Here is a 26,184-nt window from a genome sequence, read left to right on the forward strand (position 1 = left end):
TCCAGTAGCTCCAGTGCCGCCTGTAGCGCAGGCCCCAGTAGCTCCAGTGCCGCCTGTAGCGCAGGCCCCAGTAGCTCCAGTGCCGCCTGTAGCGCAGGCCCCAGTAGCTCCAGTGCCGCCTGTAGCGCAGGCCCCAGTAGCTCCTGTAGCCCAGTCCCCGATAGCAGTACGGTCCGCTGGTCAGCTTAACATTCAGCCAGGGGTCTCAAATCTCTCTGGCTCTGCATCAGCTCCTGCTGGGAGCTCGGATGAGCTCATCCAGGACTCCGCGGCTCCCACGCCGCCATCTACCTCGTCAGCTGGAGGGTCCGAGGGGCCCGTTCAGCCTCCTGTCTCCGCTGGAGGGTCCGAGGGGCCCGTTCAGCCTCCTGTCTCCGCTGGAGGGTCCGAGGGGCCCGTTCAGCCTCCTGTCTCAGCTGGAGGGCCCGAGGAGCCCGTCCAGCACCATGCCACATCAGCTGGAGGGCCCGAGGAGCCCATCCAGCCACCTTCTGCTACGCCTGGTCCAGCCTGTGCTTCGTCAGCTGCAGCCTCAGAGCCTTCGTCAGCTGCAGCTTCAGAGCCTTCGTCTGCTGCAGCCTCAGAGCCTTCGTCTGCTGCAGCCTCAGAGCCTTCGTCTGCTGCAGCCTCAGCCTGTGCTTCGCCTGGTCCCGCCTTGACTGGTCCCGTGCCCACCGGGCCTCGGCCAGTACGCCTGACACTGGAGAGCCGCCGCCGCTGCCTTCCGCTCGGCCGGCCTCCTGAACTGCTCCGTCGTCTCCCTCGCCGCCGCCGCTGCCTTCCGCGCGGCCGGCCTCCTGAACTGCTCCGTCGTCTCCTTCGTCGCCGCCGCCATTGCCTTCCGCACGGCCGGCCTCCGGACCAGCTCTGCCACCTGTGCCACCCGCCTGGTCGGCCCCCCGACCGTGTGACCCGTGAACTCTTGTGCCTGTGGGCTCTGGGTCGGCCCCCTGAACTTTATTTTGACTATGGTCATGTGCTCCTGTGTTTTCTGTTGTTTGTTTTGTTTCCCGTTCTGGTCCCTCCGTCCTGGTCCCCCGCCTCCCGCCCTGGGTGGGTTGTTTTCTGTTTTTGTTTTTCGGGTTTGGGCTGTCGGGAGCCAGCCCTTTAGGGGGGGGTGATGTCATGGTCCTGGGCCATGTGGGCCCAGTATTCTTAGTTCCTTGTATTTTTGTATTTCGTTCCTTATTTAGGCCATGTTTTCTGAGTTGCCCTGTTGTGTTGTTCCCTAAGTGTTTTTCCTTCATGGCTTTTACCCCCTGTGTGCCCCTCTGTGTATCTGTGAGCCCTCGTCTCTCCTTATGTTTTATTCCATGTGTCCCCTGCCCATTATGTCTAAGTTCTCCCCGTGCTCTCTCTCCCCCCTGTGTGCCCTCTATGTATTTATGAGCCCTCGTCTCCCTTTGTGGTTGTTTCATGTTTCCCCAGCCCGTTATGTCTGTGTTTTCCCCGTGCTCTCTCTCCTCCTGTCTGAACCTCTGTGCCTGTACATGTCATGTTCAGTTCACCCCGCCCTGTCTCGTTATGATTATCAGTATCACCTGTGTTCTCCGTGTGTGCCCACTTTCCTCGTTTACCCTCTGTGTATTTCTGTCTGAGTCTCCCTCTGTTCGGCGTCGCGTTCTCCCTCATGTTGTGTGGATCTCCCTGTGTCTACCTTCGAGTATTAGTTTACGTTTTTCCGGTTTAGTTTTGCATGTCCTGTATTCTGTCCTGCCAGCATTAAAGCTGTGTTTCTTTAGTTCATCCCCGTGTTTGTGAATATTGCTATTGGGTCCTTTTCCTGCCTGCCACACAACGTATCATGACAGATTCTCATATTAAAATATAGATATTTTAGTAATTTAGAGTAAATTTGTAGTTTATCATTAACAGGAACACAGTGGAAAGAAACTATATCATTCGGATTGTCTACATTCAAAGGAACTACTTCCTCTTCCGCCTTTCATAGTCATGTGCGAAATACAGCTGTATAAATGTGTCGCAGCCCTTGGCGTGCACACTCACAACAATGGCTGAGCGTAATTGGAGTCATGTACAGACGTATTTTACCTCCACAAACAGCCAAGACGCAGTTTGCGATACATGTGGAAAGAAAGTGAGGTGTTGTGGCAGCTCCACTAACCTCCTCAAACACCTCACAGTAAATCATATCACAGAATATGATGAGTGTATGTTGAGGCGAACTGAAGACGAGAAGGACAGGTGCTGCTAGGGCGAGACAGACGTCTCTCACGGAGTCCTTTAGTGCTCCAGGCAGGCAAGGTGTTCAAATAGCGCACAACCTCAGTTTTTTTTATTTCCATATAATAATTTTGCATATTGAGTGATAAGAAGAAGAAGTAATCTGATGTCCTGCAATCATTATGAAGCTATAATTTGAGATACAATAAAAGATACAGTAAAAAAAATAAGTTTTTGTGAAAAGTATCGGTATCGGATCAGTATTGTCGATACCACCCTGAATTTTACTTGGTATCAGATCGGAAAGGAAATCAGTGGTATTGCACATCACTACTGAATGAAAACAGGAGGAGTGATACACCTGCTGCTGTCAGGCCTGCAGGTATCAGGCTGTGATGTTCTCCTTCATAGTGGACAGAAATTATTTTTTTGGAGTGGCACAAATAATTTGTGTGGCATCTTATTGAATGCAGAACCAGCTGATTGTTCTGTGAATGGTTTGAAATGGTTATTTAAAAAAATCAAGGTAAAAGGTAAATGGATGCAAATAATTTTGTTGTTTGCAGAACTTGAGCATAGGATTTTAAGATTAAATGCAAAAATAAACTGTCAAAGTTATGAAATATGATTCATTAAACATGTTTGTGATTTTTACAATAAAAAATATCACTTGTTCTACTCTGATTTTGTTTTTTGACTGATTTTAGATCAATTGTGTTAATACAGTACATCAAAATGAAAACATAACTGTAAATTCAGACATGTGAGGTTGTGCTGAAAAGGATGATACCAAACAAGGCAAAGTAAATAGTTTTTAAAGGTGAAATGTGGAGGTAAAATCAAAAGTAGTTAAAAATGGCCAATTCTACCCTGGACCCCAGAGGGTTAAGCATCTTTTTTAAAGTAACGCAATAGTTACTTTTCAAGTAATTAATTACTTTTAGAATATTGTAACTCAGTTACTTTTTTGAAGAAGTAACTAGTAACTATAATTAATTACTTTTTCAAAGTAACTTGCCCAACACTGTTCATTATATGTCAGCTAGTCCAACTTCAGTAACCCTAAAAAAGTCACTGCTGTTTAGTTTTCTATCTTCATTTATGTTGGAAGTGATAGCAGAGGTGTACGTTTGAATTTTTTCAGAAATCTCTCAGTCAGAACATGCTATATCATGTTTAGGTAAAAACTAGCAAGCTAACTTCCTGCTAACTTCTAGGGTTGCCAACCGTCCCTTAAAAAACGGAATCGTACCGTATTTCGAAACAAAAGTACACGTCCCGTATTGAGCTAATAAGGGACGCACTTTGTCCCGTAATACAGTGAGAATCAAAAGTAGTCTATAAATGTTAATGGAATTAACGCTTTGTTTGAAAGCATAATTCCCAGCCCCTCTCCTGCTTTGTGACCAATGAGCTGACAGCACACTTATGACAATTCGAGTATGACAATTCAGATTACCGCTCATCTCATTGGTCGAGGAAAGGTCGCTTACGGAGAAAATACCGGAAGACAACAGATGACCACAACAAGAAGCATGGCCAACAGGGAAACAAACGCCGACACTGCGGTGCAAGTCTCGGACGACAGTACACCTAAAGCTGGGCAAACACTGTGCGATTTTTTTCAGTCACGTTATTCAGCTCCTGCTCAAACTGCATGATTGACTCGCAGGGGTTAGAAGTTCATAGGTCACGTTGCAGGGTCTCACACTATACCGCCCGATGCTCTGATGTGACCTGAGTGCTCACACTGTGCCTCCATAAAATGAAGGTTATAACAGAAATTCTGTCGCTCTCTCTCTCTGTCTTTCACTCACACAGACACACATACGATCAACTTTGCTAAATTGCTAATGAAAAACATTGATCAGGCAGCTGTGATTGAGCAGCAATGTACATCCAACTATTTTCACGGTTGTTGTGGTCGTGATAATTTTGTGATGCCACATCGAAAAGGCTCGGATGAGCTTTCCAAAGTTCCATCGCTTGTGTCCAGATCACACGCTGCATAGCCGTCTCGTTACCCCACGTATACTACGCCATGCACGATGAAGGCCAAAATCGGGCCGATCACCAAATCGGTCGCACGACTCAAAAATCGTCTCAAAATGGGCCAAAAACCGCACAGTGTAAGCCCAGCATTAGAGCAGCAATGTTTGTTCGCTCAGAGAAAGAAAAAAAAAAGGCTGCAAAAGTACGGGGGAAACACCTGGCTGGAAAAGTGCACGATAACACCTATAAAGCGCACTGCACTGTGCGCACCAATTTTTTGTCCACCAGGCCACGGCAGAAGCAGACATGGTATGTAAACACTGGCTTGTTTTTTTAAACCCTCTGGTTAAGGTTATTATGGGCATGTGCAGTGAATATCAGCGCTATGTGGCCAGAAGTGTGATAATATCATTTATTTTGTGTAATAAACAACTGCAAGGATAGATGATTACAACAAATAGATGACTAATACATAAAAGTAATACATAGATGAATAATGATGATGAGTTATGATGCGTAATCATGGGAACAAGCGGGTTTACAAACAGGAGCAGCTGATTAGCATTAGAAAAGCTGAAATAATACCTCAACTGAAGCCAATTGTACTAAATGCACTAAATGTGCACAGTTACAAGAATATTTTTTGTTCTATTGCTTTCTATTAATTTATATTATTTTAAGTTAAGCAGGACAGAGTTCGTTTAAAGAAAGATTTACTTATATTCTCAAAAGTTAAGCATGACAGGCTTCTGTTTAAGAAAGAGACCTGTTTTATTGTGTTAATGTTGTCATTTTGAGCTAAAAATAAATGGCTAAATGATCATTTGTTTCCCATATGGTCATATCACAAAGAATATGCATCTGCTTAAATCAAATTCAAGTCAGATGGTTAAAAAATTATTTCACACACACCAAAAAAAAGAGATACCACACTGGGAAGGGTGAAGACAACTGGGTTGCCCGGCCCTGGCCACGAGGTGTCCCTTATTTATTTTTCAGGGAGTTGGCAACCCTACTAACTTCTAACTCCGTTAAGTTTAATAAATTCTGTTTTCATTAATGCCTGGATGTTAAACTTAATTGTTACACCTGGTAAAGCAGCAACTTTGATCATTTTACTAAAGATGGAAGAATTTAGACAGTTTTTAACTCTCAGTGATGCCGCAGTGTTCGTTTGACTTTGGGACCTGAAGTGGAGTTTGGACCCGGATTACTCCTCGAGGCTCCTGACTACGGCAGCCGTAATGCTCTGACAATCCACCAAGTGGTGCAGCTTCGTAGCTTACCAAAGTCATACTAAAACATTTTTTGACATATTTTTGAGCGCCGTGTACCACATAAAATCAGTTCGAGGTCAGTAATCACAACCAGAATTCATACATAAAGGCACACTGGATTATAAGGGGCACTGTTGATTTTTTAGAAAATTAAAGGATTTTAAGTGCACCTTATAGCCTGAATAATACGGTAAAAGTAAAGGACTGAATTGAAAAACCAGCCAATGTGCAAAGAAACACTTGAAAAGCTTTGAAGTCTAGCTTCCTGGAAGTGACATATAAAGAAATGTGTGCTGTCTCAAGACATTTGCACTGTACTGTTTATAGGACATATTACAGGTGTTGATTTGGAGTGTTGGATTTCACTTGGTCATATCACTACAGTATAATTACTCGGCCACACACTGTGTGATTTTTGGATGCCCGAGATGAAATACGACCAACGGGGAACAATCATGTTCATATTAATGATCTTAAATGGCTCAGTGAGAGAGATCTAAAGACAAGTCTGAGTCACAGTCAGTCTTAAAGTCAGTCTTGAGGCCAAAGATTAAGGGATCCATACTGCAATTGTAGCCGAATTTCTCACTATGTTTATTCCACTGTACACACAATCAGACCTTATCGCAGTTTAAATTCTCTCCTAACTGCAACTTTGTTCATAATTGTAATTCACTATCAGTTATGTCCACCAATATCAAATGCTTGAACCACAACATCAGGGGAGTGAAGGGATGCAATTGTCCTGAACTATTCGGTACATCACATTCAGTTCGGTGAGACTTTTGTTCAGTGCAGACTGTGATTTAAACTATTACTGTCAAATTTTATTTTTCTACAGTCCGAGGTTAGGTGTCACTCGTACTATGGACAAAAGTTTGTCTATTCCTGCAGGTCTGTGAAGCACTTTAGCAGCTCTTAACTAATTAAGATTGAACAACCCACAAAATTTGCAGGAACAGAGAGCAATTTGGGGGTAATAAGCCGTGATGTACAACAAACAAACACTGCTTCATTAATTTAAACTATTTATCAAGTGACAAATTAACGTTTATACTAGGTGCATTTACGGTCAGTCAACAGCCTGATGTTTTACTAACCAATACAGATACAAAAGGAAGTTTTACTGGAGTTTGGCTTCATCAGGTAGCCAAAAACATGATTCAGTCAAAGCTAAGGTTGCTGTGACTGGCTAATGAGTGTCCTATTAACCTTGACTGATTAATAGGGATCTATTTTACTATACAAGGTGAAAATTAAAAGGTAAAATTATTTGTTTTTTTTAATGAATCTTAGATGTTAATTACTAATCTAATAACTGGGCATACCTACATCCCAATGTTGCAATTTATATTTTACTTTTTGTGCAGGAGAGTTGCACTTTGAGTTGTTTCCCTCTTAAGCCTCATCTTTCTAAACAGAATAAGCTAAATAGTGCACAGAGCTCCATGTTGCCTTGTTCGCCTTTATCATAGCTAATAAACCCAAACAGTTCATTTCTAACCAGTTTTACGGAGTTCACTTTTAATAAGGACAGCTGTCATTTTTAACATCTGACTGAGCTCAGCAGTTGGCTATCGTGGCTCAGTCAGCATCATGTCATCATATCAGTTTAACAGAAAGAGGAGTTTCTGTATTTTTCTTATACTAATGAAAACCATCAGGATTTCCAAATATATCAGTATATAAGCCTATTGTGAAACTGCTTAAGTGGACTCTACAGCTAACCTCTCCATTTACCAGCTATACATGGATAATGTCTTACATTACTATCCATGTAGTTGAATTACGGTCCAAAGTTATGCTTAATGGAGTGGCCACTTTGTCTTGCTGAGAGCTCTTCTATCCTAAAAAGAAACTCAAGTGCTTATTTTATCTGAATATTCATCTTAATTAAATTAGAATTTCATTTTAAAATTACACTGAATTACAGACGCACCTTGCTAACAAAACAAAGTGCATTTATGTTTGCTAATAACCTCCAAGCTCAACTCATTTTTCTCAATGATGATGTATCCTAATTTAACAGATTATAGCTCACGCCACAGCGACAATGTGGTACAGCGTGCCACAAGTTATCCACTTTTCCCTTCAGGCCAAGCACTTAACCCTGCAACCTCCCTTTAGGGGAACAGAGCTGTTCAATGCAATGGCAGCTACAGATGGGTCAATGGAGTGACTGCAGTTTGCTATGGAAATGAACTGACCTACAAGAATGTGAATGCCCCGTTATAGACACACAGACAACTGATGTTCATGGACCTGCAGCAGAGGCCACTGGCCACCAGTTGGTGCATTATTCAGCTTAAAAGCTTGTTAAAGAGAGCTCACAACGGTGCTGTGATGAAACATTGATGAGTAAAAAACAGTTTAGTTTGCTGGTGTTATGTAAAGTGATAAAGCAGCGGTCGGGTGATGGCATGTAAAGACAGGGAGAGGAAGGGAAGAGAGTTAAGATGGCATTACTGGATAGACTCAGGACAAACACACCAACACGGAGCAGAAGAAATAAGTGTGAAAGTGGGGGAAAAAACAGCAGAAAAGGACGGAGATGATGAGAAAACCAGAGAATGAAAGAGCTGGAGGAGCAGAAGCAAAGCTAGTACACATAAAGAGAGCAAGAGAGAGAGACCTCTGATGAATTAACGAAGTTTTCCCTGAGGCGGACGCCAACATCTCCATATGAGACCCAAGATACAACCTCTTCAGACCAAACACAACTCAGCAGAACGCAGGGTATGACAGTAGAGACCAGACCAGCATGCTAAAATATACCACAATGGGCTGGCAAAGTAGTTCATCAAGAAGTACTCTCTTCAGCAAAATGCTCCTCAATGATTAAAACTACAAACCACTCTCTTAGAGCACCTTTGATTTCTATTTTGACAACAATGCCAAGCTAAATACAAAATATTAGAGGCTCTGGAGAGACTTCCTGAGCAGGAGAGGTTGTGTTTTTCTCATTGCTCTAACCTAAAGTGATAAGATCTGTCCACATTTGGGGCTTTTGTCTTAAGCTCAAAAGTTTGTGTGGAAAAAGAAAACCTGCTGCATAGATATAACTAAAATCTTGTTGTCCAAGCTTAGCTTTAGATAAAGAAAGTCGTTATGTAGTAATTGAAACAGTCAACAGAAAAGGAGATAAAACAACTGAAAGAAGCAGACGGAGACTTTAAAAACAGGATACCACGACAAACTGGTGGTATTTCTTTACCTGGGAAAAAGTTTGTATGCCCATTGTCAGCTTCTTACTTTTATTCATGGAGTTTTCTAGAGTAGCTTCATATGAGTCACAATTCTTATTTATCTTAAATGAGGCCTTGATGTAGCTCCTCAGTTCATCTGCTGTTTGAAATAAGTCATTTTAGCTGTATTGCCCTTCTTTTAAAACAACTTTCTTCTGATTGGCTGTCCCTCATAGAGCAGGTGGGTGGTCCTTTTATGTTTATTTTTTAAATAGACTGACATCACATAGAGGCAAGAGTAGAAAAAATAGACACAGACTACAGTCGCATACTTTAAATACTTTGGCCATGATAAAAAAATATATATATAAATATATATAAATATACACCCAGCATGCCCCTGCGGGCGGTTTATCCTTCAAGCTCGGGTCCTCTACCAGAGTCCTGGGAGCTTGAGGGTCTTGCGCAGTATCTTAGCTGTTCCCAGAACTGCGCTCTTCTGGACAGAGATCTTCGATGTTGTTCCCGGGATCTGCTGGAGCCACTCGCCTAGCTTGGGAGTCACCGCACCTAGTGCTCCGATTACCACTGGGACCACTGTTACCTTCACCCTCCACATCCTCTCGAGCTCTTCTCTGAGCCCTTGGTATTTCTCCAGCTTCTCGTGTTCCTTCTTCCTGATATTGCTGTCATTCGGAACCGCTATATATATATATATATATATATATATATATATATATATATATATATATATATATATATATATATATATATATATATATATATATATATATATAGCACAAAAAGGAATGTTAGTTATCTTAGTTATCTTAAATTTCTGAAATTCATGCTGAAATGAAGTGACGCAAAACTCTGTCAGAAACCAATTCGTAAATTGGTGCAACGCATAATGAGAAATTCTCACGATCACTGTTATTATTGGTCAAATTGCTTGCATTCCTTCTCTCCTCCATCCTCCACTTCCTCCCTCTCCATCTTTGCAAAGTCAGAGGAAACAAATCGTGCAGTATCATTGATCCGGCAGCTTACACATGCACACATATGCAAAGGAAAACGCAGCCACCCTCTCGCACACTCACACACACACACACACACACACACACATCTCTGCACCTTGTGAAGAAGACAAAGTGGGAGGTATATTGTGGTGGACGGAACCACTGACCCTCTTGTTGAGTTAATGAGCTTTTATTGACTCCAGCACCTGGAGCTGCTGCTGTAACTTATCACTGTTAGCGCCCCGCTCCCCAGATGCACAGCACACAGGGGAGCGTGCATACACAAAAGCAAGCAAACACACATACGATCTGTTTGCGGAAAGATCCACTGAGCCACAGAAACACACACTCACACACACACACTGTCAGCTTGCAGCCTGTACTCTTGCAGAGTCTCCTGGGATTCAGAAGTAGACAAACTCACAAACAGGTTTTCATGGTTTGTGCCTTAAATGGGTGACGTGGTCAGACATGACATGTGTAATTGCACCTGCCCACCGCCTTGAGTTGGTTCCCCTCCCAGTCCATAACCATTACAGCTGCTGTCAAACCCATAAGACAATAGTGAGCATGATACACTGCAGTCACTCAACCTAAATGCAGAAACACCCTTTAGAAAACGGCAACTATAAAATTATGCGGTGCAGTTTTGGATGTTCTGGTGAAAGAATTTGACTTCACGCTACCTAATCCTACTTTTAAGACAACCTCAATCACTGTACTATACTCAATTAAACTATCAAACCAAGAGAAAGAAAGAAATTTTAAGACTGTTTCATGAGAATGCATAACCAGAACTCTGCACAACCCACTCGTGCACTTAAATTGTTAAGAGACAATAGATAAAATTCAAAATTTAGATGACCTAGATTAAAAGACTTGATAATGCTGTCAAGCTGTGTCACAAATGTGAAGGAGTTGGTGAAAAAGTAATCTTTTACTTTGAGTTAATGCATGAATTTTCATGCCTTTTTTGTTTGTTTGTTTGTTTTGTTTCCTGGCAGTCACTGTAATTTTTTAAACTAATGCATTTCAACAGTTTTTATGTTTAGGCCGTAGCTTAAACTTTGTCCAGAGTCTATAGAAGGGTTACCAATTACCCTGCAGCCAAATAGATAGGCTTGGAAGTTAACATATAATAAAAATGAAACAAATTGTTGGACAGATGAGAAATCATGCGATTTATCATTCTTAACTTGTTAGATGTGTAGATACTCACCACACATGGTTTTAGAGAAAATCTCTGGGAACTTGAACATCGATAATCCTAAAAATAAAGCATCCAATCTTCATATGGTTCATACGTATCAACCCTTTCTTCTAACACTCTTTTTTAGTTTCTCTGTGTATCTCTGATCTGCTCTCTCTATTTTGATGTTTTTTTAGCATTCTTTTTTTTTTCAGCGTTTTTTCCCCATTATTACCTGTTGCTGTTCATCATTGATTTGGTTTTGTCTTATCAACATGGCGGTGACTACCCAAAATATATTGCAGTTCCCGAGCTCTACTTTTGAGTGTTGATTTTGTTACTGTTCCAGTCTTGCAGATGTTTCCCCATCTTTGCCTCCCTCTGCCGTAACTATATGTCCCACTGTCTGTTGTCAAGTTTGTTCAGGGTTAATCTTGTCTCAGTGTGAATTATTTGTCTTTTTACATATTTAAAATAGTTACAAATTTAATTAAAACTATTTTGAATATTTTTCCCATGTCCTGTTTTTATTTTTGTGTCCTGTCTTTGTCAGATTACTTTTGCTTGTGCCTCTTTCCTGTTCTTCTTACCTGTTTCTCAGTATTTGCTCCTCATTTTTTTCCGAATCGTAATTCTTTGTTCATCAGCTAAATAAAAGCTCATTTTCTGCTTAGTTCACCTTCCTCTGTGTCCTGCACTTGGGCCCTGTCAACACCAGCCAACCCCGACAATATGGCTTTAAAATTTAATGTCCAAGTTGAAATGCTGATTATGATGTTTTCAGTAGCAGGTAAGGACGAACACAGTCATAACTGCCATAATGCACAATCGACTGAATTATTAATCTTTCAGTCTCTATTTTACATTTGTCAAATTAAATGGACATTTAAACTTTATTTGCTTTTTATTTAAGTTTAAATGATCCGTTCTACTAAGAGTCAGTTGACATCTTCAGCTGACACATATAAATCCCTAATTTCAGTCTTCCTGTCCCTGTTGTTGTGTTTATGTTTACAATTACCGAATGCACGAGTAAATTGCGCAACTCTAAATAGTTTTGTTTCGATTCTGTTAGTGCGTCTGTAATTCTAATGTGACAACCTGGAATTGTACTGATAAATATGTTAGCATTCATTTACATGTATATGTAGTTGTGTGCATGTGTAAATATTAGCCATGTAACAGTCCCCAAACCATTTAAAAATGGTTGCCACTTATTTTAAAACAGGTAAAAACAGTGGCCATAATTCTTACTGTAAAAGCAGTGAGGAAAGTTAAATAACACAAATATCAGTAACTCTGATCTGTTTACTTTTAAAGATGACCTATTATGGTAATTCCCACCTTCATGCTTTTATTCATAGGCTCTAGCAGTGTAGCTTTGCATGATTCAAAGGTCAAAATAATCATTGTTATCTCATACTGGGCCTTGCTGGAGTTCATGAAATAAGCTGTTATAGCTCCTTTCCGCTCCCTTTAAGCAACCTTTCTTCTGATTGGCTACCTACAAAGGATTTCAAATGGGTGGGGCTTCTATGCTCCAAGTAAGAGTTCTGTGCCTGAGACGACCAACTTAGGGATATCCCCTCTCACTGACATCATGCAGGGTCAAGAGTTTAAAAAAGCATTTAGACTGAAGTTTAAGCTTTCAGACGGATTACTTTAACACAAGCTGGGATTTTTGTTTAAAATTTTAGTGGTCGTCATTTGATACACAATTCAAGAGTCGCTCAGCAAAAGCTAAACTGATATAGTTCCTGGTTATAGCCATTAATGGATGAGCAGCTAAAATCTGTAGGTTGATTACATTAAATGGTGTTTAAATGATCTTTTCTAAGGTTTCAAAGCTACACCTACTAGTTCTTGAAGTTGTTCTGCAGGTACATTCACATCAACTTGGGATCACAGCTTTATGCTAGTGATGATGCATAACATCCTTTCATTGCTGGAATAAAGCAGTTATTGACTAAGCAATGACTTATAAAAAGGTCAATGAAAAAGACGACGACTATCATCTAGATTCAAGACGCTTTTGTTTTTAAAACTTTATGGTATGGCACCCACAAACCTACCAGAGCCCGTCAGCCTCCTCCTATCTACTCCCAGGCCATTAAGATCCTCTGATAAGTTCCCTCAGGGTCCTCCGCTCAATCTTTCACTTATCAGTTCTTCTCCTTTTCTCTGTGTTTTTAAATGGAAAAGCAACTTTTTCATCTGCTTTTTAGTGATGATTTTATAGTTAAACTACTTGTGAATTCTCTCACTTCTACAGGCTATTTTGTTCTTTTGCTCTTACTATTATTGTATGCATTGTGTGGTATTCGCTTTTGATCTTGTTCTACCCACGTGGCATGTAAAACCTGGACTTTAGCTCGGCCTGCTTTGACTGTATGTACATGCAGCCAGCCTGAGTGTTTCACAAGTTTTTATGAGGTGAATGAGTCTCTGTTTATATAAAAACCAAGTACATTGTTCCTCTGATTTTCCTTTTTTCAGTAAATTTATGTCAGCTTCACACCCAATGTCTGACACTGTTCATTGTTAACATTATGTCAGCAACAATTAAATATTAGTATAATACAGGAATGTACAGACATACAAGCAACAATTAGTAATTACGTTTGTTGTTTTCTCCTGCTGTATAAGAATGCAGACATTCCTAAAAGGACTTATAAGAGGGTTTGACTTTAATAGACTGAAACATCAGGGGGTAAGTAGGCTGGTGGTGGCACAAACACACCAAACTTCCCATCAGGAGATCAGAGTCTCTTCTGGGGACTTGATAAAAATTTAATTAATGTTTTTTTTGCCTTTTACTTGTAGTTTGGTTAAGTTTAGGCAGAAAAAAATCCCTGGTGGGGTCCAAATATTAAACATTTATTAGAAATCCCCATTTTCCTGGTTATCAGTGTGCAGCGTTAAACCCAGTCAAAATGTTATGACACCAGTTCATATTTCATATGTATCTTATTACACAGCCATGTGATGTCCAGCTTTAAAATCTAAGTATGAGCTATAGTAGCTTGTACAAATGATCTGTTGACGTTTTTTTCCCCAGGGAGGACAGCCTCCATGCTGTTCGATTCCAGCCAGGCACCCACACCCACGCTTCCTGCCTTAGCCACATGTTGTAACCACCTTTATCGTGTCCAAAATGTTGTGTGAGAACGATCAGCATTCAGGAAAAAGCGAACATTAAGCGAGAGCTGAAATCTTTTGGAAGAAGTTCAGATGTGCAGAGGATACTGTACTGCTTCTGAGGACAAGAAGTTGAAAAGGTGAAGAGAAAATACTACATACAAAAGACCACTACATAAACTGTGCCAGACTAAAGCATATTTCAAAGACTGTTTTGAATGAAATATAAAAGAAAATGGTTGAGAACCAAAGCATCATAGGTTTAGGTTATGTTAGGGTGACAAGTTATTAAATACCCAACACTGAGACAGCTATATATTTCTAAATGTCTGTGTAGGATGATTCACTTGTCGACAAGCAGACAGACAGATGTATTTTCCTCAACCTTCAAAACTTTGATTTTCTTTTGTTTGAAATTCTGATCGGCTTGCTTTTCGCTTCCCTTCGCCTGTGTCAGGTTCATCTTGACTGGTTTCTAAAGGAGTCTGCGGTCAATTATTTTCTTTCTCTATCTCAAAGCCTCAAAGCCCTTGGCCCCGCAAACACACACCTGAGCTCTGTCCACTTCACCTCCGTCCCACAGACACGCAGGCGTTCATGCATGCATGCAAACACACACACACACACACACACACACACACACACACACACACACACACGTACGCCGCGGCAGCTGCAAGCCTGCATATATGTTTATCCGCAGAGGCATGCACATCTTTTATTAATGCTCAAGTCACTTCTCATCCTCAGCTTGTGTACATTTATTCGAACCACTTCCTCTCTTATCTGCAGCACCATGCAGACACTCAAAACACACGGCAAGCTTCAAACTAACAAAACTGTTCAGAAACCTGCAAAAGACTTGCTGAATGTAAATCAGAAATATTCACTTTAGATATTAGTTTGACTTAATACATGTAAATTATTACATGTAAATAATCCTAATTGGGATTTTGTATAACAGAATGCATTAGAGGAGGTATCCCCAGCATCCTACAAAAGGTCACTAATGAGCAAAGTACTGAGCATAGGATTTCGGACCGCTGCTGCAGAGGTCTGTCACAGAAGCTTTTTACATCAGCAGCTGACTGCAGTATTGCTGTGTAATGTCCTCCCCATCAGGGATTAGATGAGAACATTATCAATCTAAAGATGCTACATAATCTGGCCATTTATTACACTAACAGGCTTTATCACATTTTCAGCCCATTCAGGGGGATGCCTGATTACATTTTGACTAATGACAATATCATCAGTCACTTCGCGCCTCCTTGTCTCTGTTTACACTGCTAATGTGCCCATGTCAAAGAAGTCTTCCTTTGAACCTGTGGGAAAAAGATTTTCTCTGTACACATTTTCTCCTTCCATTTCTGTCTTTCTGTTTCTCCCTGTGCTGGCTTTTAGTCAAAGTTTCCAGAGTTGGAGAGCTTTTGCAGGACCTCTTTTGTTGGCTTCAGATCATATTAAATTGAATTGTCCGGAGGCTGCGGTCAGTGATCCATGATGGTTCGCCTTTTTCTGACAGGCTTGATAAATACAGGTCCTGATCTCTCTGTGCCTCTCAATTCCTCTATCCTCCTCCTTCTCTCTCTACTTGTCCTCTGCCTCTCACCTCCATAATACTTCTCTTACTTTACTCTTGTATTGTGTTTCTGTAAACTGCATTGCAATTTTTACCTCTGCTTCTTTCTCAGTGAGAGCCAAGTCTCTCTGCACCTCTTCCCAGAGGACTTGTGTATTTGAGTGTGTGTAGACGTGTTTTGCTATCTTTGTGAGGACCACCATAAGTTTTTTGACATTGCCAGAGAGGACGTTTCGGCTGGTTCTAACTTTCTCACATAACGTCAAGGGGCTATTCGAAGCCTCGATTTTAGGGTTAAGTATATAATAATGGTTTATGCAAGGGTTGGTGTAACTCACTTGTGTGTAAGCATTGTGGGACTCCCCTGTTGTGTGTTAGCATGTTAGTTTTGACAGCAGATTTTGATTTTGATGAACTTTTAGTCATAATTTAGGGATCCAAATTTGTTTAGGTTTAGTCGATTAAATATCATCAGATTATCATAGAGTGAGTCTAAAGTTGAGTCATTCGGTAAAAATATTAAGTGTAAAAGTTTCCCATGTTTTTGAGTGCGAGTTGCTCCACATGCTTTATAAACTCAAGTGTGAAATGCGTCCATATGTCCACTCGTCTCATTCATACCAAGTGTTGACATTTGGTCACGTTTTCAGGATAAGCAAGGCAAGGCAAGGCAAGTTTATTTGTATAGCACAATTCAACAACAAGGTGATTCAAAGTGCTTTACAGAGACATTAGAAACAAGAACAAATAAAAAGCATGATTTAAAATTGATTAAAACAAGCAAATAAACTAACTAACTAACTAACAAACAAACAAACAAACAAACAAAACAGTATATAAAATCAAAACAGATAAAATCAGAACAGTAGATAAAATCAGTAGTTAAATGTAAGTTTTGAAATTTAAGCTTAAAAGTGTGGATTTGGTGCTTTATTCAAATGCAGCTGAGAATAGGTGTCTTCAACCTGGATTTAAATAAACTGAGTGTTTCAGCTGATCTGAGGCTTTCTGGGAGTTTGTTCCAGATATAAGGAGCATAAAAGCTGAATGCAGCTTCTCCGTGTCTGGTTCTGACTCTAGGAACTGATAAAAGACCAGATCCAGATGACCTGAGGGATCTGGAAGGTTCATACTGGGTCAGGAGGTCATTGATGTATTTTGGTCCTAAACCATTAAGAGCTTTATAGACCAGCATCAGAACTTTAAAGTCTATCCTCTGACGGACAGGCAGCCAGTGTAAAGACCTCAGAGCTGGACTGATGTGGTCCACTTTTTTGGTCTTAGTGAGGACTCGAGCAGCAGAGTTCTGAATGAGCTGTAGTTGTCTGACTGATTTTTTAGGTAGACCTGTAAAGATGCTGTTACAGTAATCAAGCCTACTAAAGATGAATGCATGGACTAGTTTTTCCAGGTCCTGTTGAGACATCAGATCTTTTATCCTTGAAATATTCTTGAGGTGATAGTAAGCTGACTTTGTTATCGTCTTAATGTGTTTTTCTAAGTTTAGGTCTGCATCCATCACTACACCCAAATTTCTCGCCTGGTTTGTGGTTTTTAGATGTATAGATTGAAGTTCTCTGGTGACCTGTAATCGTTTTTCTTTGGCGCCAAAGACTATTACCTCAGTTTTGTTTTTGTTTAGCTGGAGAAAATTGTGGCACAATTTCCTCAATGCATTTACCAAGAGCCTGTACAGGGCCTCGGTCTCCTGGTGACATTGTGATATATATTTGTGTGTCATCTGCATAGCTGTGATAGTTTATTTTGTTGTTGTTTATAATCTGTGCCAGTGGGAGCATGTAGATGTTAAACAGAAGGGGTCCCAAGATGGAACCTTGGGGAACTCCACATGTGATACTTGTCTGCTCAGATGTGAAGTTACCTATTGATACAAAGTATTTCCTGTTTTCTAAGTATGTTTTGAACCAGTTTAGTACAGTTCCTGAAAGACCTGTCCAGTTCTCCAGTCGTTTGAGTAATATGTTGTGGTCAACTGTATCAAATGCTGCACTGAGATCCAGTAAAACTAGGACTGACATTTTTCCGCTGTCTGTATTCAGACATATGTCATTAAACACTTTGGTCAGAGCGGTTTCAGTGCTGTGGTTCTGTCTAAAACCTGACTGGAAGGCATCGTAGCAATTATTCTGTTTTAAGAAGTAACTGAGCTGTTGAGAAACTGCTTTTTCAATGATCTTACTTAAAAATGGGAGATTTGAGATCGGCCTGTAGTTGTTCATTTGTGTCTTGTCAAGATTGTCCTTTTTCAGTATAGGTTTGATTACAGCAGTTTTTAGTGATTCTGGAAACACACCTGATAATAAAGAAAAGTTGACAGGTCTGACTCTAAAGTCTTTGAGACCTTTTTGAAAAAACTTGTTGGCAGGACATCTAAACAGCAGGAGGAGGAGTTCAGTTGACCTAAGATGTCCTCCAGGTCTTTGCTGTTAATAGGTTGAAACTGTTTCATGGTGTTTAAACAGTTTTTTGGTGGACACAGTACATATCCTGGATCTGCTGTTGATGTACCAATTGCTTGTCTAATTTTGTCTGTGAAGAATTTGGCAAAGTCATTGCAGGCCATGGTTGAATGAAGTTCAGCTGCCACTGGCACAGGAGGGTTTGTTAGCCTGTCAACTGTAGAAAATAAGACCCGAGCATTATGGCTGTTTTTAGTGATGATGTCAGAGAAGTAGGACCTCCTTGCATTCCTCAGTTGTAAATTATAATTGTGAAGTTTCTCTTTATAAATGTCATAATGAACCTGGAGGTTTGTTTTTCTCCATCTGCGCTCAGCTTTCCTACACTCTCTTTTTTCATTTTTCACCAGTGTGGAGTTTCTCCATGGAGACTTTTTCCTTCCAGAGATAACCTTCACCTTAATGGGAGCAATAGTGTCCATTACATTTAACATGTTAGCATTGAAGCTATTGACGAGCTCATTGAGTACAGGAACAAGCAAGGAGTACAGGAACGAATTATACCATTTGCAAAGAAAATGTAAAAAATTAAATGTCTAACTTTACTGCACAAAGAGATTACGTCTGATTGGATCTCGTCTGTCCAGAATATTGTCAGCTAGTTTTTTTCCGTTGATGAAAACATCATAGATTTTGTCATCATGTATTAGTTTTTATTCAATTTTCATCACAAAAAAACCTTTTTTTTAATCAATCATTAAAATTGAAGGTTGTGTGTGTGTGTGTGTGTGTGTGTGTGTGTGTGTGTGTGTGTGTGTGTGTGTGTGTGTGTGTGTGTGTGTGTGTGTGTGTGGATGCACACTACAGGATAAAAAAAGAAGCTCCACTGACCTTGGACACCCATTGTTCTCCTCTTTCTCTCTGTGTGGGTACCTGTGTGACTCGTGTGAGAGCGTTAATTTGTTAACACAGTCACACTTTGGGGATCAGCTTGCCTTTTGGAACAAAAAGTCCTTATAAGACAAAGTTTAAGCTCAAGCAGAATCATCAAGGCTGTACAAAATGCCTTTATGTTCAATATTATCTCCTCCAGTTGAAGCCAAGATGAGTCGCACATCAAATCTGATTGGAGGACATAGCTTTTGTTGACAACATGATTGGTATGTTAGTGGTAGGAATGATAGTTTGTGCACACTATTACATACAGAGTGCATTAAAAGTGGAAACCATTAAAAAAATAAAAAAGTATTTACTTAAAAAACACAAAAAATGGAAATCGCACTCCCTAATATAATGAGCCCAACAACAAGCCATAGATAAAATGAACTCAAAATTATTAAGTCTCTATAAGACCTATTGGCTGATTACTTACAGAATTTTTATAAAACAACCACAAGCATAAGGATTAGAAAAGTGGCATTACAATGGGAAAAATACAATAATATACAATAAGAAATATGAATGAATATAAATTTCATGAGAAAACTTGATTTTGGAGTTAGCACTCATGGCTCATTATTGCAGTTTGGTACTTGCTTCAGTCTCATGTGGTAACAGCCACTTAAAAGCTGAAATTTCTGTGTGTGGTGGTTATGGGTAAGGTCTCCATGAAACAAATATAAGGCTAACAAAAGCTCAAACATATGCTATCAGATTAAAAACTTCAGTTTTAGCTGCCACATATCAGCACGCATGCGTTGCACACTTGGACAAATGACACTTCCAGGCGTGCATGAGTTCAGAATCGTTCTCTTTACTTGCTCATTTGAAACTGCAAATACAAAACACAAGCACTTCAGTTCAACGTAGCTGCACTCTGCAGGCTATCTGTGCAGTAGAACACACAGGACCCCAAAGCTGCCTGATTCAGTGCCTGCATGAGCACCACCCGTGGGAATCATCATTCATCAGAATATCCTAGCTGGATTGCCAGTGAGCACAGTATGTGTCAGAAATAGTAATAAAGAACTGAATTCATAACATAACAATGATAAGAACGCATGAAATTATGGAGGGGGGGGGGCAATATCTATTACAATACTTCCATCTGCGTCCACCCATTACATGAGTCCCACACATGACCACAGTCAGAGTGGGGGATGAATTTCAATTGAGTGATTACAATAAGGAATAGTTACTCCTTTGTAGTTTGGATGTGTGTGTGAGTGAGTGTGCTTGAGCACGATGCAATACAGCTCTTACAAACCGTATGTATGTGTGTGACCATGAATATTCATGCTCAGGCATATTTGGGGATAAGGAGAAAGGAGTCATGCTTGGCTGGTACTTCATTACTTGGATTTGTTAGAGAAACTCACACAAATGCACAAAGCTTGTTTAAATGGTCTTAATCCAATTCTTGTAGGGAGTACACACAAACTTTCACTTTTTGGCTACACAAACACCCTCACACCTACACCAACAACCCACCTGGTGAAGATCACAAAGGACACAAATGCTTGCGTGCTTGTGTGTGCGTGTCTTTTTGTGTTCCGCGTGTTTGCTATAGACTTTGGACAGATTAAGTGCTTGTGAATTATTTAGTTGCGTTACTTGTGATTTACAGTATGGTGGCAGTGGCGGAGGGAAGGGAGGGTGGGTGTATGGACCAAACCTGCGTCAGTGTCATAATAATCAGCTTTGGAGGTGCGTGAATGTTTGAGAGAGCCTAACCCAGGTGGCAGATTCACCTCACCTGGCCGGATTAATTTTTAAGCTTGTTTTCCTTCTCTTGCTGTTTCTCTCTCTCTGATTGGTCATTTTCTTTTTTGGTTACATAACATAAACTTACTTCTTAGTTAGAGCTTTTGTGTGTTCAAGCTCCAATTTGGGATGACGTAGATAGGAACTGGTAAATGAACTGGTTCCGGGTCACACCCATTCATACAAGCACTTTTGTCCATGCTTACTAACATTTTCACACATTCACACTGCATTCTTGCGACTAGTTGCGTAGTGCCGAACAAGACTGTCTGAGTTCTTTGTGTTCACACACTTATTCAGTTCCCATTTAATAAATCAACATTAGTTTTGTAGCAACAACTTTCCAGTGTTCTTCTATAAGGATGTAAGGATATATACACAACACACACTGATAAAGTGATTCTGCCTGTTCAGTGCTGTGAAGATTTTGGGTTACAGCTTTCTCCAGAGGTGCTTAAACAACATGAGTGAGTTACTAAAGTCATTTGTCACAAGAAACCTGGCAAAGGAAAAAGTGAATAGAAACATCTCTTGAGAAAAATAACAGTTAAAACATTTTTTAAATTGTGGTTTGAAGGTTAAAACTTGATATTAGTTAAAGTTAGTATTATGTTTTAGTTAAAATAGTTAAACTTGCGGGTAACAATCAAGGAAATGTCCATGAATGTCCTCACAAAGACAGCCAAACAAGCATGCCCAGGTGAGCTGGTAGCAGTCAGTGTAGGGGGAAGGTTAGAAACAAATGACATCAGATTTAACACTGCATTTACTCATCAGTAGTCAATGTGGGAAGTGAGAGGTGGATGGAATGGATGGTTTTGGATGTAGAGTAAGACCAAAAAATGGACTGACATACATATTTCTCAAATTATGAGAAAGAAGATACAAGAGGACAAGCTAGCCACACATCCCTGAATATGTCCATTCCAGAGGCCTCAATGTAAGTAAATGAAAGCAATAGTTTCTGTGATGTTTCTTTGCTTTTGATCTTATGAGACCAAATCAAACAGTGGGGTACATGATGTATATTTTAAAACTTCTGAAAAAAAATTCTAGAAATGGCTTTGCTTTGATTTGAAAAATGTGACGCAGGATTCTTGGGATCAGATTTATCAATATTGGTGAATCCCTAATGCGAAAGGACAGAGAGAGGATGGAGGAATGGTTGGGGTGGGGGGAGGGTGATTAAAGAAGCAGGAAGGGTAGACACGAGAGATAGAGCAAGCCTGAAATTAAAAAAAAAAAAAAAAAGAAGAAGAAGAGATTGGGGGGACAGCATAGAGATCAAAATGACTGCGAAGACATGCAAGGCGGAAACGGAGAAGTGAGGTTTGCTAGAAGTAAGGAGTGAATGAAGAGAAGGATGAAGGAAATGGGGCTATGAAGGAAGGAAGGACGAATGGCAGGCACCGGCAATTTTTCAAGATACTTTTAAATGTATTTTAATGAGGAATATTCCACTTCATGTGTCAGTACTGCAGTGACAAAAAACAGAAAATGCTCGAGTCGACCCACCAAGAGGGAACTTGGAGAGTGAGGGAGCGAGTTAAGAAGTGTTTCCAGAGGAGAACAATTAAAAGCCAAATATAATCTCCCTCTTGCCTATGGACAGCTTTTAATGTGAATATTGGAGCGCTGATGACGCAGAGAGGAGCTCTGCACCCAGGGGAAACCTCTCCCCCTCTCTGGTCCTGACTTTTGAAGCTTTCTGAGTGCAGACAAACAGAAGACACTGTGTGCATTCTAACAATGCTGTTTATCGTATTAAAGCTGACTCCTTCTACTTGTTTTGAGATGAGGTTTTACCTGTTCACGCTCTTACCAAAACTTCTCGTTGGCACTTTCAATCACAACAGTAAATTGTAGGTGTGCTAAAGACACGCTAACTGGCACATTAAATAAACTGTAAGAAAAATTAGGGAGCAGGTTTTGTGTGTGTTCTGAAATAAAAGGAAAGGTAAGCCTTTTTTCAGACTTGAAGCTGAGTAAATGTACACCTGTATTTCATTGCAACACATCTTGAAGGACCTGTAAAGCCAGAACTATTAAATATTTGCTAGAAAGTTTATTTCTTTTTAAACTGGAGTGCTTATTGACAATTTTTGAAAGAAGAAATAAAATATTAAGTATAATTTTTGCTACATCTGACATTTTTGTGGTGTATGTACTGTATATGAAAGATGTACATAGTCACTGTGAAGTCCAGTTTAGCATTTCACATGTGTCCTGCAAGGTCACTGGTCATTCTGTAGCAACCTGTCTATCAGAAGTTGGGGCCCACTCTAACTAATAATACCACTTTATCCTCCTTTTTTATTCTTTTGGTGACTATAATTTACAATATGAACATCATATTATAGTAAATAAAACATGAAACCAGTAACTGACTCATCAGGAATGTGTTTGTTGACGTCATAGAACAAAATGAGCTGTCATTTCCTGATAAACTGTACAGACTTCTTTTTGCTCCTAGAGAGGTTGCCCCCTGCTGGGCATTAAACAGAATGCATTGTCTACAGACATCTTCAATATACAGTCTATGAAAGTCCATTTGCATTAGGAGTTGTAACAGTGTTTAGTTGATTTGTACATGTCACAGTAGCATGAGCATGAACATTGCGTTCATGCTCATGCTACTGTGACTCAGTGTTTCCTAGCAGAAAAACTGAAGTGTAATGAAATGATCGTTGTTATACGTCCATATCTTTAAAAACGTGGCTTCATACTCACATTTTTTCTTCTCTTATGTATTACAATGATCTAAATCAGGTATTACATCACTGCACTTTTTTCTGACTGGCATTATAGCATCTTATCAGCACCTTGTTATGAGCCAGTACCCTGGTTAGGCTGTCTCTACAGTTGTAAAGATGTTTTGCTGTTTCCTGTAGCTACAAAGCAACTAAATATCTTGTTGCCTACATATGGCTGAATGTAATTAAGAAAAACAGTAATTTTTGCCTCTTGTCGAGCTGTTTGGGCACACTTGTTGCAATATTATGGAGCTGCTATGCACTTTATTTGTCATTAAAGCAGATGGGACGGAACTAAACACTGTTTTTCCATTTCTTAGTGAGATCATGATTTGAGTGAGGATACTCTAAACTGAAAACACATGGACACAAGCAGTGACCAAGGCTTAAAAAAATAATTCAGCACACATTTTGGCATGTGATTGCAGTAGTTAATGCAGATAATAAAAGCTTTTGTACAACTTCAGGTATTTGTTTCAGAAACTTCTGTACTATTTTGTATCCACAGCTTTCAGATATTTCAGTTATCATCACATAGCTTCTAGATACACGTCAGAATCTCTTGATCCAGACATAGAAAAGTGCCAGTGCTTGAAGTACACTGCAATCCAGTGTTGCTGCCAGTCAAAGCCTTTTTGTGTCTACATTTGGCTATCAAAGCTTGCCGTATTTCGTGTGAAAAATATTAGTATAAATGTTGTGAAACTCTCCCGGCAGAGGCTTCCTGGAGACACTGAGAAGACTTTCTACACCGGTGGATGACACAGCACCGTGGGCTGTGTAAAGGTGCACAACAAACTAAAAATACCATGCAGGTTAGATAAAACCCTGTAGATTGTTAGGTTGCTACAATATGTGTAATGTTCATGCAAAAACATATTTCAAAAATAGTTTGCAACATAATTGGTTGCATGTGTAAGACAGTGTGAGTCAAAGGTGCCGGGCCTGGAAGCTCTGCTCATAGATAATGCAATTGCAAGTATAAAAAAAAAAAATCCTACCATATAAATATATAATGAGCTGATTCTGTCCCCTTGTAGTAACATGAATGAGCTGTGACACACACTGAGTGACTGCGGAGGCAGTTTGACAGACAGCAGCAGCAGCAACATAGAAGTAATTCCTGGTCAGGTAAGCTAGTATGCAGGGCTGAATGGAGTCTCCAGAGACTCCACTGAGCAGAGTAAGGGGACAGATGGGATTCATTTATCATTTATCCCCATCGGTGGGACTTTTTTTGTCCCTTTTACCCCACTGTGTTACACTCCCACGGGAACCTCATCCCATCCGCCTCCTGGTCTTTATTTTTCTCTGACATCAGCAGCAGCGTGAGATGATCAAGGCTGATAAAGATGATGATGATGATCATAAGTTTGCAAAAAGAGAAGGTGTGTGCACATCGAGAGCTATATTTAGATCAACAGTGTCTGAATTATAGCTCCTAAAAACGTTTTATTGTTGGACTGAAAAGAGGAAGCGGTCTGACTCAGTTCTGTGGTCCACACAACAAAACACATATACAGAACGTGTATTCAGAATAGGTGAATGAAATTTTGCTCTCACAACAAAAATCTAACTATTAATTATTTTTCTGAAAGAGGAAAAAGAGAAGCAGCATTTATATTTAGTCCAAGCCAGACATTTATAAAAGAGCTTTAAAAATCGCTGATGAAGCTGACCTTCTGTAGTCCATTAAAACATTTTAGAGCTTTAATTCAAAGACATCACTTTTGCCCCCCTTTAAAGGGATAATCCACCTATTTTCCCAATCAGGGTTTGAAAACAGCTGTAATATGTCTTTTTACAAACTGTGGATTGTAATTTATTAAATATACATGACAAGTAATGCTGAATAAAAGATAGCATATGTTGCATTAAGGACAATTCTGTTTTACCAATCTTTGCAATTTCCTTAACAAATTCTAGTATAGCCGCTTTGAATTAATATTTTCCCAATTAATGTACTTAAAAGTCTTTGCACATGTCTCACTTTACAACATGGGAACTATTATTTATCTTAAATATCTACCGTTGCATTACTTTACAAGTAACCCGATTGAGCTAAGGGGACTAAATGGGTGGAAAGAAATGGAGAGATGCACCCAGACCTCACTCATTGCACGATGTGAGTTTGCGTAACGAACCCTTATCCAGCTGTGGGAAAAATACTCTCACTAAGCAGCACTAATTCAAGCTTTCGGCTGCGAGCTCTCTCTGAGCAGATCGCTCCCGCAGCTGCAGCACATGCTCTGCTGGATGCTCGAGATGAGCGAGTTAAGGCTACGGGACCCCCTCATTTAAGATCAGACACGAGGCATACAGAGAACTCTAACAGCTTAACATCTACATACATCCACATCACCTAAGATCATTAATCTAAAGCTCTAAAAAGTCAGGACGTGTGCCGTCCTGTTACGCACAGAGTCTCGAATCCCCTCTCGAATTACTCAAAATTCTCCCAAATGCAATGCTCAAGTTTTTACACTGTTCGCGCACACAAGTTGCGACATAGTCACTTAAATTTCAGTACTCACTCAGAAGCAGAGCAACAGGCAAGAAGAGCAAGCACGCAGAGTTCATCAGAGATGTCATGCTGACCCCACAGTTCGTCCTCCGACCTCACAAGTTTCAAGTTTGCACCGGAAATTCCAAAGTTTTCCTTTGTTTTATCTTTTAGTTTTTCAAAGAAAAGAAGAGTCCCGATGTCGCTCCCCCGCTGCCGGTCAGTGTTCTCCTCCCGTC

The 26,184-nt window shown here is 40.2% G+C and overlaps 1 protein-coding gene across 1 annotated transcript in view; it reads right to left on the reverse strand.

The window, feature by feature from the left end:
- The window catches only part of nrn1la (neuritin 1-like a), a 114,656-nt gene extending 88,472 nt beyond the window's left edge, over window positions 1-26,184 (reverse strand). The window contains exon 1 of the mRNA XM_082540543.1: window positions 25,977-26,184. Coding sequence (XP_082396669.1) covers window positions 25,977-26,034 — 58 coding nt within the window. The 5' untranslated portion in view covers window positions 26,035-26,184. The remainder of the gene's footprint in view (window positions 1-25,976) is intronic.

This window comes from Aulonocara stuartgranti, assembly GCF_965226115.1.
Source record: "Aulonocara stuartgranti genome assembly, chromosome: 7".
NCBI classification, from domain to species: domain Eukaryota; kingdom Metazoa; phylum Chordata; class Actinopteri; order Cichliformes; family Cichlidae; genus Aulonocara; species Aulonocara stuartgranti.